This window comes from Corvus moneduloides, chromosome 1 (genome assembly GCF_009650955.1).
Source record: "Corvus moneduloides isolate bCorMon1 chromosome 1, bCorMon1.pri, whole genome shotgun sequence".
In the NCBI taxonomy this organism is placed as follows: Eukaryota; Metazoa; Chordata; class Aves; order Passeriformes; family Corvidae; genus Corvus; species Corvus moneduloides.
This window is the reverse complement of record NC_045476.1, coordinates 141,877,707-141,889,741: the sequence shown is the minus strand read 5'-3', so window position 1 is coordinate 141,889,741 and position 12,035 is coordinate 141,877,707. Positions and strand designations below refer to the sequence as shown.

Sequence of the window (12,035 nt, the reverse complement as noted above, 5' to 3'; positions counted from 1 at the left end):
CCCAGTCACAATCCAGACACTCCCAAGTCTACACATCCAGTATAAGGTCTTAAAACTAGTGGTGACATGGAAACACCAGGAGCTTGTATGGAGGAATCTGGAAGTTTGTGGGTATTATTTCTGTAGCGGCTCACTGATACAGATTATGGGTATGACTGTAAACAGGAATTTAGAATTCTGGCCCATGAGGCAATGGGAAGCATACTGGTTTGGCAGGCAGTGTTATTTACTGCAGTCTCACACTCAGAAGGGCTTTTGGAGATCTACACACAGAAGTGTCTAACCAACAAAATGCTTTTGCAGTCTTGTTTTCAAAAAAAAGTCAGTGTAAATACTTGCTATGATTTTGTGTGTGGTCAATTTTCCCATAAAATTTACACAACTCCCATTTTTCTCTCCAAATACCTTGATGTTTTCCCTTCAAAATGGTAGATTTTGTGATCCCAGTCATCAGCATCAGGGGCACTGACCTGGCCCAGTACAGTTGTGGGGAGAATACCTAGAACAACACAGCACACAAGTGGCACAGTCAGACCTCTCACATGAACACAAACACGTACTGGTCTAAGCACATGTGTTGTAAGCCTAAGAACTCTACAAAAATAGTTGTGGTAGTCCTCCAGAGATGTGCACCAGTTTGCAAATGCCACATGGTGCCTTGCTTATCAGATGTTTGCTGTTTGGCCACATAGATTTAATTCTACAGGTGGTTGCAATGAAAAGCAATGGGAAGGAAAAAGAAAAGCCACCTTTGAAAATTTTCACTATTTTACCTGCATTATCCAACCAACTTACGATGTGGTTTAGACAGGGATTGGTGTTCGGCAGGATAAACAACCAAAATGCAGACTGGGTTATAAAGGGCAAAACCCAATAGCAATTACAGCAAGATAGAAATTACAGCAAGATAGAGAGGATGTCCAAAATACAGTAACCAGGCTTATTTTGAGTAAATGGTGGGACTTTGGGGTGAGATGGAAAGCAGCATGTATTCTGCTGCTTTTGTATCCTCTCAGCGAAACTCACAAATTAGTATTTTCTGGATTTACAAAACTTATTTCTGAAGGAAAGGTCCATAAGTATCTGAATTTATAGATCTACTGTGTAAAGTATCAAGGATACACAAAGAGGATAAATGTGGGACTTCACCTTGTGACAAGGAACGGCACAAACCCTGAGGAATTGAATGCAAGGAGAGAAAACTGTACCTCTCTGGCAACCGTGGCAACATTCACTGGGTATTTTGCAGGAGACAGTATACAGGATGCCCTGGTGTTTGATTCCCACAGTATATGAATATAATATACAATGTGATGGTAGCCTTCTGATTCTGTCTCTCCTTTATATTTTAATTAATCAAAGATCTGAGGTCTTGAATAGTCCCTCCCAGAAGTTAACCAAAGTACCAATGATTTAAAAGATACAATGAAAATGGAATTCAGGCTTAATGAAAATGTTTGGTATTTAAGCTACAGGCAGAGTTTCTCAGCAAATAGAAACAATTCTATTCAAATTAACAATAAGCTGAACTTGACTAATCATGCAACAGGCAGAACATTTCAGTACAAATAAATGTGAACAGCATCTACTCAGAAGTAGTTCCTAGTGTGCCCACAACAAACAATCTGTTTAATGTGCTATCAAAACTGTAGGACACGGAGCAGAGTAGAAGAGGAAGGAATGCCCCGAGCCAACGTGGATGCAAGCATCCCAAAATCTTTTTAGCTGTGTGGTTTATTTTGCTGTTGGGGTCATTATGGGGGGAAGCAGATCAAGAATCCTGCTGCCTGATTTCTAAAGCTAGAAGGGAAAGACGGCTGCTCTCACACTGCCTGCAGCCAGCATTCACAGAAAATTCCCCCATAACAGTATTTGTCAGCTGAAGATTTAGATTAATGTTTCAGCAGTTTACATATGAGTTCAGCTTGAGTGTATTCACTAAAACTCAATTCAGTCTGGAGATGGAAAAAGGTTTAAGGAGGAGAAAGAAGGTTCTCAGCATCATTATGAACTTCAGCAACTTTTTTTCCCCTGAAATGTTAATGCTGCTGAAAAACTGTATCTAAAACCAAGAGATCATTACTCAACTTTGATAGAAAGGTGACAAGAAATGCAGCCAGTTATGCTCTTTCTTCAAGGCTGACTCACTTTCTTCCACAAATCAAGTGGCCCAGAGTCCTGTGCCCCACATACCTACTGCTCTCTGTTGGGGTTTAAGCAAACTTCAGCAGCACCTTTACTAACAGCTTACGTGGAACAGGACAGAGTCCTCCTGTGAAACTCACAGCTGCCTCTTTTGACCTTATGTCACACTTGGAAGCAAACATCAGGGAGAGATTTACCATCGTAGCTGTAAATGAGACATTCCATGTAGCCAGCAGAATGCGGGTGGTCATTTTGGTCCCCGATGTTCACGGTTAGTGTGTTGGTGGAGCTCATGGGTGGGATCCCACTGTCTGTGATCAGGATGGGCAGGTAGAACGCCTTGTGCACTTCCCTGTCAAAGGTATGCAGTGCGGTGAGCATGGCACTTCCGTTGTGGAAGTCCTGCAAGCTGAAGCTGCTCAGGCCATCGAAATCACTGAGAAGGCGAAAGGAGAAAGGTGCTCCATTCGCAGCAGTGTCTCGGTCCTTGGCGTACAGCAGTGTGGAGGTCTCATTCATTTGGACAACCTGTGGAGATGCTGTGTTTTCCCAGACCACTGGGTTATAATGTGCCTCAAACTCTGGCCCATTGTCATTTACATCCTGCAGAGTCACAGAAACAGTGGCACTGCCAGTCAGAGGGGGCTGCCCCATATCAGTGGCAATGACAATGAGTTGGTACTGTGTCACTGTCTCATGATCCAGCAATCCTGCAACCATCAGCCATCCATCACTAGCCAAAGAGAACTGCCCACTTGGATCAGACTTGTTTAGCAGATGGAACGAAAACCTTCCATTCAGGCCAGAGTCCAAGTCAACAGCAGAAACCTGAATAACTTTGGTGCCAACTGGTACATCCTCCCCCAGTGCAGCCACTTCATAGAACTGAGGATAGAAGACAGGAGCATGATCATTCGAGTCCTCCACATAGATCACACAGTGAGCGATGCTGAAGAAATCCATGTCCTCTGCTTTCACAGTCAAATTGAATACCCTCTCATGAGGCTTCTCAAAGTCAATCCGTTTGCGTAGTCGGATAAACCCACAGTTGTTGACTTCATCTGTCTCTATGGAGAACTTGTGGTCATTGTCCCCATCAATGATGCTGAATGTCATCATGGCATTTTCTCCCTCATCTCTGTCCACAGCAGACACCACCACCACCTCAGAGTTAATACTTGCATTCTCAGAGACAAATGCTGTGTAAATCCTTTGCAGGAAGACTGGAGCATGATCATTTACGTCAGTCACCAAAATAGTGGCGGTGCCTGTCCCAGTGAACCCTCCTCCATCTCTGGCCTCAACCACCACTAGGTACTTGTCTTCCTTCTCCCGATCCAGGGACCCAAGCACCGTAGAGATGGTGCCACTAACTGAATCAATTGAGAACAAGTTCAAATTAATTTTGTTTTTGACATTCTGAATGATGCTGTATGTTAGCACAGCATTTACACCAGCTTTTGGGTCATCAAGGTCCACTGCTGTCATTTCCATGATAGGCGTGTCAGCCGGAGAGTCCTCGGGGATGTGGCCTGTGAAGCAGCCATCCGACACACAGAGGAAAAGGGGTGCATTGTCATTCACGTCCCTCACTTCTATGATCACATCTGCAAAGCCGGTCAGTCCCTCTCCGCCCTCATCCGTTGCAAGAACGAGAAAGCGCCACGTTGATCGCTTCTCACGGTCTAACCTTTTATGTGCGCTGATCTCACCTGTGTTCTCATTGATGCTGAATTCGCTGCTGGCCCCCTGCCCATGCAGGGAATAGATAATGGCATTTTGATCTGCCGCCTGGTCTGGATCTGTTGCAGAAACCTGGAACAAGGCAGAGCAGGCAAGTGTTTATGTCAAAGAAAAGGGGAAATCACTGTTCTCTTATTGATGGCAGCTGATACAGTGCAGGCTAAATGAACAGCATGCATTTTAACAGCAAGTGTCTATTGGTTTGAGTCATTTAAGTACTCTTTCAATAAACATCATGCACAGCCTAGAGAAACAAAGAGGACGTTTTGACAGACTAATATATTCTACTTCCCAGTATACTTTGGAAAAAGGAAAAAACTGTAGGAAGAATCAAGTGAAAATAATAACAGTCCTGCTGAGCAAATATTTCTTGTGAAATTCTTTGGAGCTGGAACACAAAGGCAAGCACAGGCTGATCCTCTCTGAGTGAACAGAATGCTGTGAAAACAGGCCATACATCCAAGCTGATGATCAGCACAGGCCAGAGAGAAATCCCAGATACTGATTTGCATCCAGGGATTGTTTGGGAGATTGCTAGTTGGGCCTACTGCTCTAACAACAAAACAGTGAAGATGACTGAGCTGGAGTCAAAGAACAATTTCTGGTAATGTTTATTTGGTAGTATAAATTTAACCATTACATGCATGAAGTACACATGCCAACCATTCTGTGCTTATACAGTTACTAAAAATGTGCCAAATCCTCTTTGTAAAGGAAAGTCATCACATTTTTCTATATTTAGAATCACATAATTTTAGAATCAGTTTGGAAAAGACCCTTAAGATCATCAAATCCAACTGTTATTTATGCTGGTAAAGAGAGCAAGTCCACCACGCAAAATTAGCAGGCTTGCTTTATTCTATTCTTTATAGACAGTTGCTAGCTAAGTCCTAATACCAGCCCTCACCCACCCAAAATAAACTACTTTTGGATTTGTGTGAATGGATGGGATTGATCTGAACACAAAGCCAGGTTTTGTTCTGCTTCATGGAAACTGCTTTACCTTTAGGACAAGTACAGGCAGATCTGTGAGCTCCTCCAAGACACTGCCCTGGTATTCATTCTGAGTGAAGACTGGTGCTTCATCGTTCTTATTGACAACATTGATGATGATAAGAGTGTGGTTTTCCCATTTTCCATCAGAAGCTACAAGCTGGAGCTCATAATGTTGTTCTTGTTCATAATCCAGAGGCTGAGCAATGAAGACAGTTCCAGTCTCAGGTTCCACGTCAAAAACCCCCTTCACATTTCCTGAAGTGATCTGATACCTTAGTTTGGCATTTGCACCTATAAGAGAAAGAAACAATTGTTGACTGTTCACTCTATGAATGCTCAATCCAGATATGCACAAGAGACATGTATCCAAGAGACACCTTATTTTCCCAGACTGTTACAGTGTGTGTGTGTGAGGTAAAGCATAGAAACACACACAGAATGATCCGTGTATGTCATTTGAAGGGTTTGTGTATGATAGATGGGAGGCTAGGTCTGCATTTATATTTACAAGTATAATTTACAGACATGGACAAGGGCCTGTTGATTAATAATGGAGGAATTGTGTGCCTCGAAATTACTGAGCATTCATTTGCCAATAATAAAAAAGTGACATACTATGAAAATACTAGAAGCTACTTTTACTCTATGTTTCCTAAGCCTCTCATTTCAAATGCCAATATTCCTTAACTTCTTTTAAACCACTGGGTGGTGCTAAAATATAACAGATGTCCTCTATTTTGAGCAAGAATTCATCTTAGAACATTCCACCTGCACAACAGCAGTTGTTTGATTGCTGCAAAACTTTTAGGAACAGCAACAAATAGTTTAGTGTTCCCTGTTTGCTTATTTTGAAAGCTAAAAAATACATGACATTGCATTCCAGTATACAAAGTCATTTCCCAAATTAAATAGGTGAACTGCTAGGAGTAAAAAGAGCATTCAGCTTTTTAAGTTGTGAGTCAGCTGTAGATGAGAAGACTAGAGCAACTTGGACAGCTAGAAAGTGAAAAGACTGTGCTCAACATTAGTGCTTGGAAGGACTTGAGTGCCTTTGCAGCAAGAGTTTGAGCATCACTTGCTAGTAGCTTTTGTCAAATTCTCCCAAGTGCAGCAGCTGGTTTCAAATGGCCTCTTTACACCTCCCTCATGGGCACTAAGAGGCACAGGCATTGCAGCACTGCCACTGAAAGGAATGGCCAGCTCTCACCTGCTCCCAGCAGCACGTCCCTCTGGTTCTCATCTGGGCTCTGTCACCAGCTTGCCTTCTTTTATTCAATAGGTTTGTTTCTCTTGAGCAAGTTGAGCTGGACCAGCTCATGAAAGTAGCAAAAAAGCAAGACAGAGACTGACTGGTACATGCTGTTGGACTGGCTCAGCCCACCTGTTCTCACCACACTGTAGGGGCAGCTTCACACCATCAGAGCTGGTATCAGTGTGAGGCCAAACAGAAGGTCTGACTTTCCCTTTCTTCCTGATTTTATTTCTGGCCATGTCATCCCACATTTTTCACTGTTTGTCAGATTATTACACAAGCATATTCAACCCACTAACCCACCAAAAAGCACACTTTTGATTTTCTTACAATAGTGGTAAATAAAACTGATTCCTAGGGAGATCCAGAAAGCACAGGAGTCAGCAAAAAGCAAGCATGTGCTCAGGAAAGAGTGAGTGTGAAGTTACATCAGTGTTGTGATTCCAGGTGATTTCATTCTGCCCCAAAGAGATTCCCAACTATCTTAACCTTTGCACTACAGACCTGAGCACCTAACTAAAGAAAATGTTCACATGTGCCCAAAACTTCTCTCCTCACTTTCAAATGCTTGAAATGTGTAATTGTCTCCTGAATGCACGGAATTGTTTGTCCATGAAGGAAGTAGCCCTATACACAAGCACATGTTAACACTAAAAGGACTTTAAAAGACATGCAGGGTCCACTCACCCTCATCTTGATCATCTGCTGTTGCTGTCACAACAGGACTTCCAACATCCCTGTCCTCGTCTATGCTGACCTCATACACTGACCGAGGAAATGCCGGAGAGTTGTCATTCACATCGCTGACAAAAATCCTTATGTAGGCTGTGTCTAAGAAGGAGATGCAGGAGGAACATGCAGAGTAGAAATGGCAGAGGTGGAATACCTTGTATTATTCCAAACAGCTCACATAACCTGCCAAGCCTATGAAAGTTAAAGAGCCCAATATAGAATTCCTTCTTAGTTTTACCTGTGTTGGTTTGCCCGTGAACACCAGGTCTAGCAGATTCTGATGAGTCCTGAGACTGAACTTCAATCAAGTAAGAGGCTCTTTTCTCTCTGTCAAAAGATGCCTGGGTGGAAATAATTCCTGTCTCAGGTTCAATAGTGAAGAACTGGTAATCCTTGTTAGCATCTTTTAATATTAAGTAGTGAACCTAAAAAGGAAATAGTTAAAAGAGGTTACCTTTTCAATTTTCATTTGTATGTCCAAGTGTTGTGACCTGCCCCTTCCTCAGTAGCCTCCTGGTTCTGCCTGCAAAGTAGCAACACTCTGAGGGAAGACAAATCATCTGAACATAATTTTTCTAAGTATTTTGTTCATTTTGATATTAAAAGTGAAGAATTCTCAAACAGAACATCTGTACCAGTGATATCAAGGCACATCAAGTCCAACAGCGGTCTTATCTTATCTCCAACAGTGGCCAGCAGGAGCAGTTAGGAAAGATCATGAATAACAGGAGAGAAAATGTATGGACTGGCATTTTCCCTGGTGTCTCCTCACCTTCTAGTAACCCACTGTGCTTCTGATCACCAAAAAAAAAAAAACCAACCAAACAAACAAACAAACAAAAAAAAAAGCTAATAATTTGGGTCCTGTTCAACATGACTGAAAAAATGAAAACCTCCACCCACCAATGAAAGCTGTTCACATTTTTCCCTTTAATAATTTTCCCTTCGTTCTCTGAAAAAACCCCCATTTCCATCCCCACCCCCAAGTCATGCCACAAGCACCACCAGGCTGTTCTACCACACAGGTGGCTCGTCAGAAGCTGCAAAATGACAGTTCCAGAACAGCAGATCTCCACTAGCTAGAGTTTATTCACAGAAGAGCTAGTAGGATTTTTAGAAATGGCTCAGGAAAATGCAAAGAAAATGAGTAATTTCTGTCAGAATTCTGCTTTTTCCTAGGGTTGGGTCATTATTACTATGATGGTCAAATGTTGGTTAAACCAATGATAGTTAGACCATATTTAAACGGCTGTTAATAACTGACAATAATCACTGATGGTCAATTAAAAACTGAGTTGAAGAGGCAAGAGTTTGGAAACATGTCCTGCAGCCACATCCACTTGTCTTGTCATGGGAGCAACCCTGAGAATCATGCAGCAGTGCTTTGCTGTGGTTGCCGGATCAGGACGAGCTGCCATGATGCAGGACCCTGAGATCAAGAGGAGCATCTTCTCTGCCTGCATCCCATGTTATGCACATCAGGCCTAAGATAGACAAATGCTTGACAAGTGCTGTAAGAAGTGCTGGTGGCTCATTACCCTGCCATCTGCTGACTGCACATTCTCACTAACTACAATACTACAACTTGAGTATTGTGAGGAAAAGAATTGGACATAAGGTCAAACCTCTCCATGTAGGCCGGAATCCAAGTCCATAGCTAACACCTGAACCACCGACGTGCCAACATCAGCTCCTTCTGGCACGGACACCTCATAGTTAGAAGACATGAAGAATGGAACATTATCATTGACATCTGAAAAAGGAGGTGATGAGGATCATGGTAAGAAAATATTTAAAGATTTCTTTGTCTCCTGTGGGGGTTTCCCCCCGCCCACAGTTGTATTTTGCTTGGAGGAAGAACTTACATTGTTTATAGCAAGAAGCAATTCTGCTTTGGGTTTTCCCATTCTCGGGGTAGCAGTCAGGAGGCATTTTATAGACACTGAGAGACAGTGGCCTAATCTCAACTGAGATACTGGCTAATGATTTGACCAGAGAGATACTTAGTCCATGAATGCCAGGACCAGGAGGGCTTTCATCCACAGCTAAGTTACTCTAAAAGGATTTTTTCTTGTGAGCAGAATAAAGTTTCTGCCAAATTCTAGTACCAATAACTGCACTATAGGAAAAACCTTTGGGGACAGGATCCATAACCTCCAACAAGGTTCAGACCCTGCTTTACAGCCTGAAGGGGTTTTGCATTGGTAGATTGTGAAAGACAGGACAGTGCTGTGATAAAGTGAAGGAAGAAAGTTGGAATCCCTTTCAAATTACTACCCCATTCTCATTTCCATGGTGGTGGGCAAGACAAATTTTTTTGCTGGAGACTTCACTTACTCATATTTTCATCTAAATGTCTGCCCAGCAAAAGTAACTCCACTAATCCTGCAAAAATCAGGGATTAATATCAGATTTATAGTTTTATATGGATCTACAGGAACAGAACCTTATGAAAACATCCTATGATAAGGAGGGTTGGATCAAATTTTTGAAAATTGCACCTATCATACGGACCCTTTCATTTCTATAGTTTAAATCTCAGCGTGAAATGGAAAATTCTGAATGGAACAAAAAACCCTGAACAGATACCCAACATAAACCCAGCCTATCTGGGCTGTTTCTCTTCCTACAGCACAGACTATTTCCAGTAATACTCATCTCCTTTCAATAGCTTGGGAACATTTACTATATTTCTCTTCCTTTCGAAAGAAAATCTTTCTAATTACCTTTACAGAACCAGGCACTACTGCTGCCTAAACATTCAGACAGTGCATTTTGCACTATCACATCTCCACATTTGATAGCTGTACTTAGGAATTGTCTCAGACCTTTTTAATGACTGCACAACTTTTTACAGTATAGAAGTGTACGAAGCATTCTGAGGTGGCTTGGCATTTAATAGCTGTTATCTTAATTCATGGCATTATACTAAAAGTAACAAGAATATTGTTCTGAACAGCAGCAAAGCTTACCTGTTACATTCACACAAACAGTGGCAAAGGAAGCTAAAGGAGTCATTGCTACGTTTTGTGCCCGGACTGTCAGGGTGAAAAACTTAGTTGTCTCAAAGTCAAGTGGTTCAGCGACTAGAAGAGAAGCAGATCCATCAGCTCTGTTTGGCTTCAGATAGAAACGAACTGGCATGTTAGTCTCTGGAACTTGACCCTCCTCCAGATTATACGTAACCCTGGGATCACCAAGAGGGGATGTGGCTTTGATGGTCTGAAGAAGAAAAGAGCCACCACATATATTCATGAAGCTCGGGGTTGCAAGTGTTACGTGTTGAGTTTGATGGCAGAAACATGCACACATGTATGTTCTCCAAGAACATACATGCCTGTACGACTCGGGTAACAGACAAAATAGGAACAGTTTACAGAGCTGAGTTTTATTTTACAATATCTAGGTTTGATGCTACCTGCCTGTAAATGTGCCAAGCCAGAACTGCAGCACAGCTAAAGGAAATCCCTTCTCTCTCCTCCTTCCAAAGCAAAACTGATCCATAAGGAGACCATTTCTCCACTGAGTTGTACATTTTACCCAGAAAGTTACAGAAAATAAAAACAAACCCTAAATTGTTTGCAAGTGCTCAAATATTACATGCAGGAGGAGAAAGGCAGGAATTATGTGGCAATATATGGAAGGCACTGTCCTTAAAGACTAAGTCTGTATGGGTTAAAAAGGAATTGGTTTGAGTTGGAAGAGCCCAAAGCAAACTATATCACTCCATGTTCCCATGCTAAACGGAGAAAAGCTGTAAGAAAAACACAAACAGGTAGCACAGCCCACTGAGGATGGAGGAGTGAGGAGCCGGCTCTTGGTGGGAACACTCAAGGATTTCCCGATCTGGCAGCGCACAAGTCTTGCTCCTGTGGAAGCACACCTTGAGGGCCATTCATGTAAGAATTCACTGGGAAAACTGTTGCCAGCTGAAATGCCAGCCTATTCCGTGGCAGGTACGCCTGACAAACTCAGCAGTGAAGGCTCACAAGGGAACAGTGCAACGCAGTAAGGCTGCAGAGCGGGCATCCGCGTACTTCTGGCTTAGAGACAGAGCACAACAGAGGAAGAAGTGGAAATGAAGAGGGAGGGAAGTAATCACGCTTCTAACATACCACAATCTTGGTGTCACGAATGGTGTTTTCGGGGATGGTTACCCAGTATGTGCTCTGCTCCCACCGGGGTGGCTGGCTCAGTGCAGTAGTGACAGTCACCGTCAGCTCCACGGTGCTGCTTCTGTTCCCGCCATCTCTCGCCACAATATAGCGGCTAATGAGCATTGTCTACAAAACAAACACAGAGGATGCTCGAAAACCATTTTGTACAAACCACGAGATTGCAATTAACCCTCTGCAATGGGTTAGAAGGGTGGGATGTTGCTCTGTTCCAAGCTACATTACCTGGGGTAGCGGGCAATTCACATACACCCAGCCTGTGCTGGGGTTGATCTGGAAGTATTCCAGTTGATGCTCTAACATTGAGTATGTGACAGCAGCATTCACACCCTGGTCACTGTCGTGAGCTGCAACTCTGAGGAAGCTCGTCCCCACTGGAGTGTCTTCACTAAGGAAGTCTTTGAAAAGACAAAGGTATTATCAGCAGGTCTGCTCTGGTTTATCAGGCTGTATGTGTAAAGAAACATCCCTGTAAAACATCATTGTTCCCTTCATGGGAGATTAAACATTTCTGTACTGAGACAGGTTATAAAGTATTGCCACCAACAGTGTCTATAGTACTCTTTTAGCTTCCCCTTCCCTCGCCCCTGCCATGCTGGGTTGTTAAGTGAGCTGCTGGCGATGCAGATTTACTGACGCTGCTGCCGCCAGCACTTGTGCCTCTCCACGGTGGCGCTGGCAAACCCCACAGCTGCTCACATGCCCACTGCTTTGGATCACAGCCCAGCCTGCTGGGCTCAGCTGATGATAAAAGCAGGTTGGCATCAAAGGGAATTCTGTGTGAATTGAATTAATCTTGAATATGAGTGGTGCCGGCAGCACTGCCAGCGGGAGGCACTAGGTAATTGCAAAGCATAAAGACTCAGGTCACAGCGAAGATGCCTCCAACACCCCAGTGTTTTGGAGAAGCTATCCAGGGCAAGGGCAATGATAATTTTATGTATATCCCTTTCCTTAGGTTTCACTCCCTGTTCCCAGAGATACACCTGTGA

The 12,035-nt window shown here is 43.1% G+C and overlaps 1 protein-coding gene across 1 annotated transcript in view; it reads right to left on the bottom strand.

Moving 5' to 3' along the window:
• LOC116453781 (neural-cadherin-like) overlaps positions 1–12,035 on the bottom strand; it is a 53,786-nt gene that overhangs the window by 16,186 nt on the left and 25,565 nt on the right. Inside the window, exons 11-19 of the mRNA XM_032129580.1 lie at positions 11,269–11,441; positions 10,984–11,151; positions 9,841–10,090; positions 8,494–8,621; positions 7,107–7,293; positions 6,824–6,967; positions 4,892–5,175; positions 2,343–3,960; positions 406–499 (exon numbers count right to left, since the gene is read on the bottom strand). Of these exons, the coding sequence (XP_031985471.1) occupies positions 406–499; positions 2,343–3,960; positions 4,892–5,175; positions 6,824–6,967; positions 7,107–7,293; positions 8,494–8,621; positions 9,841–10,090; positions 10,984–11,151; positions 11,269–11,441 (3,046 nt within the window). The remainder of the gene's footprint in view (positions 1–405; positions 500–2,342; positions 3,961–4,891; positions 5,176–6,823; positions 6,968–7,106; positions 7,294–8,493; positions 8,622–9,840; positions 10,091–10,983; positions 11,152–11,268; positions 11,442–12,035) is intronic.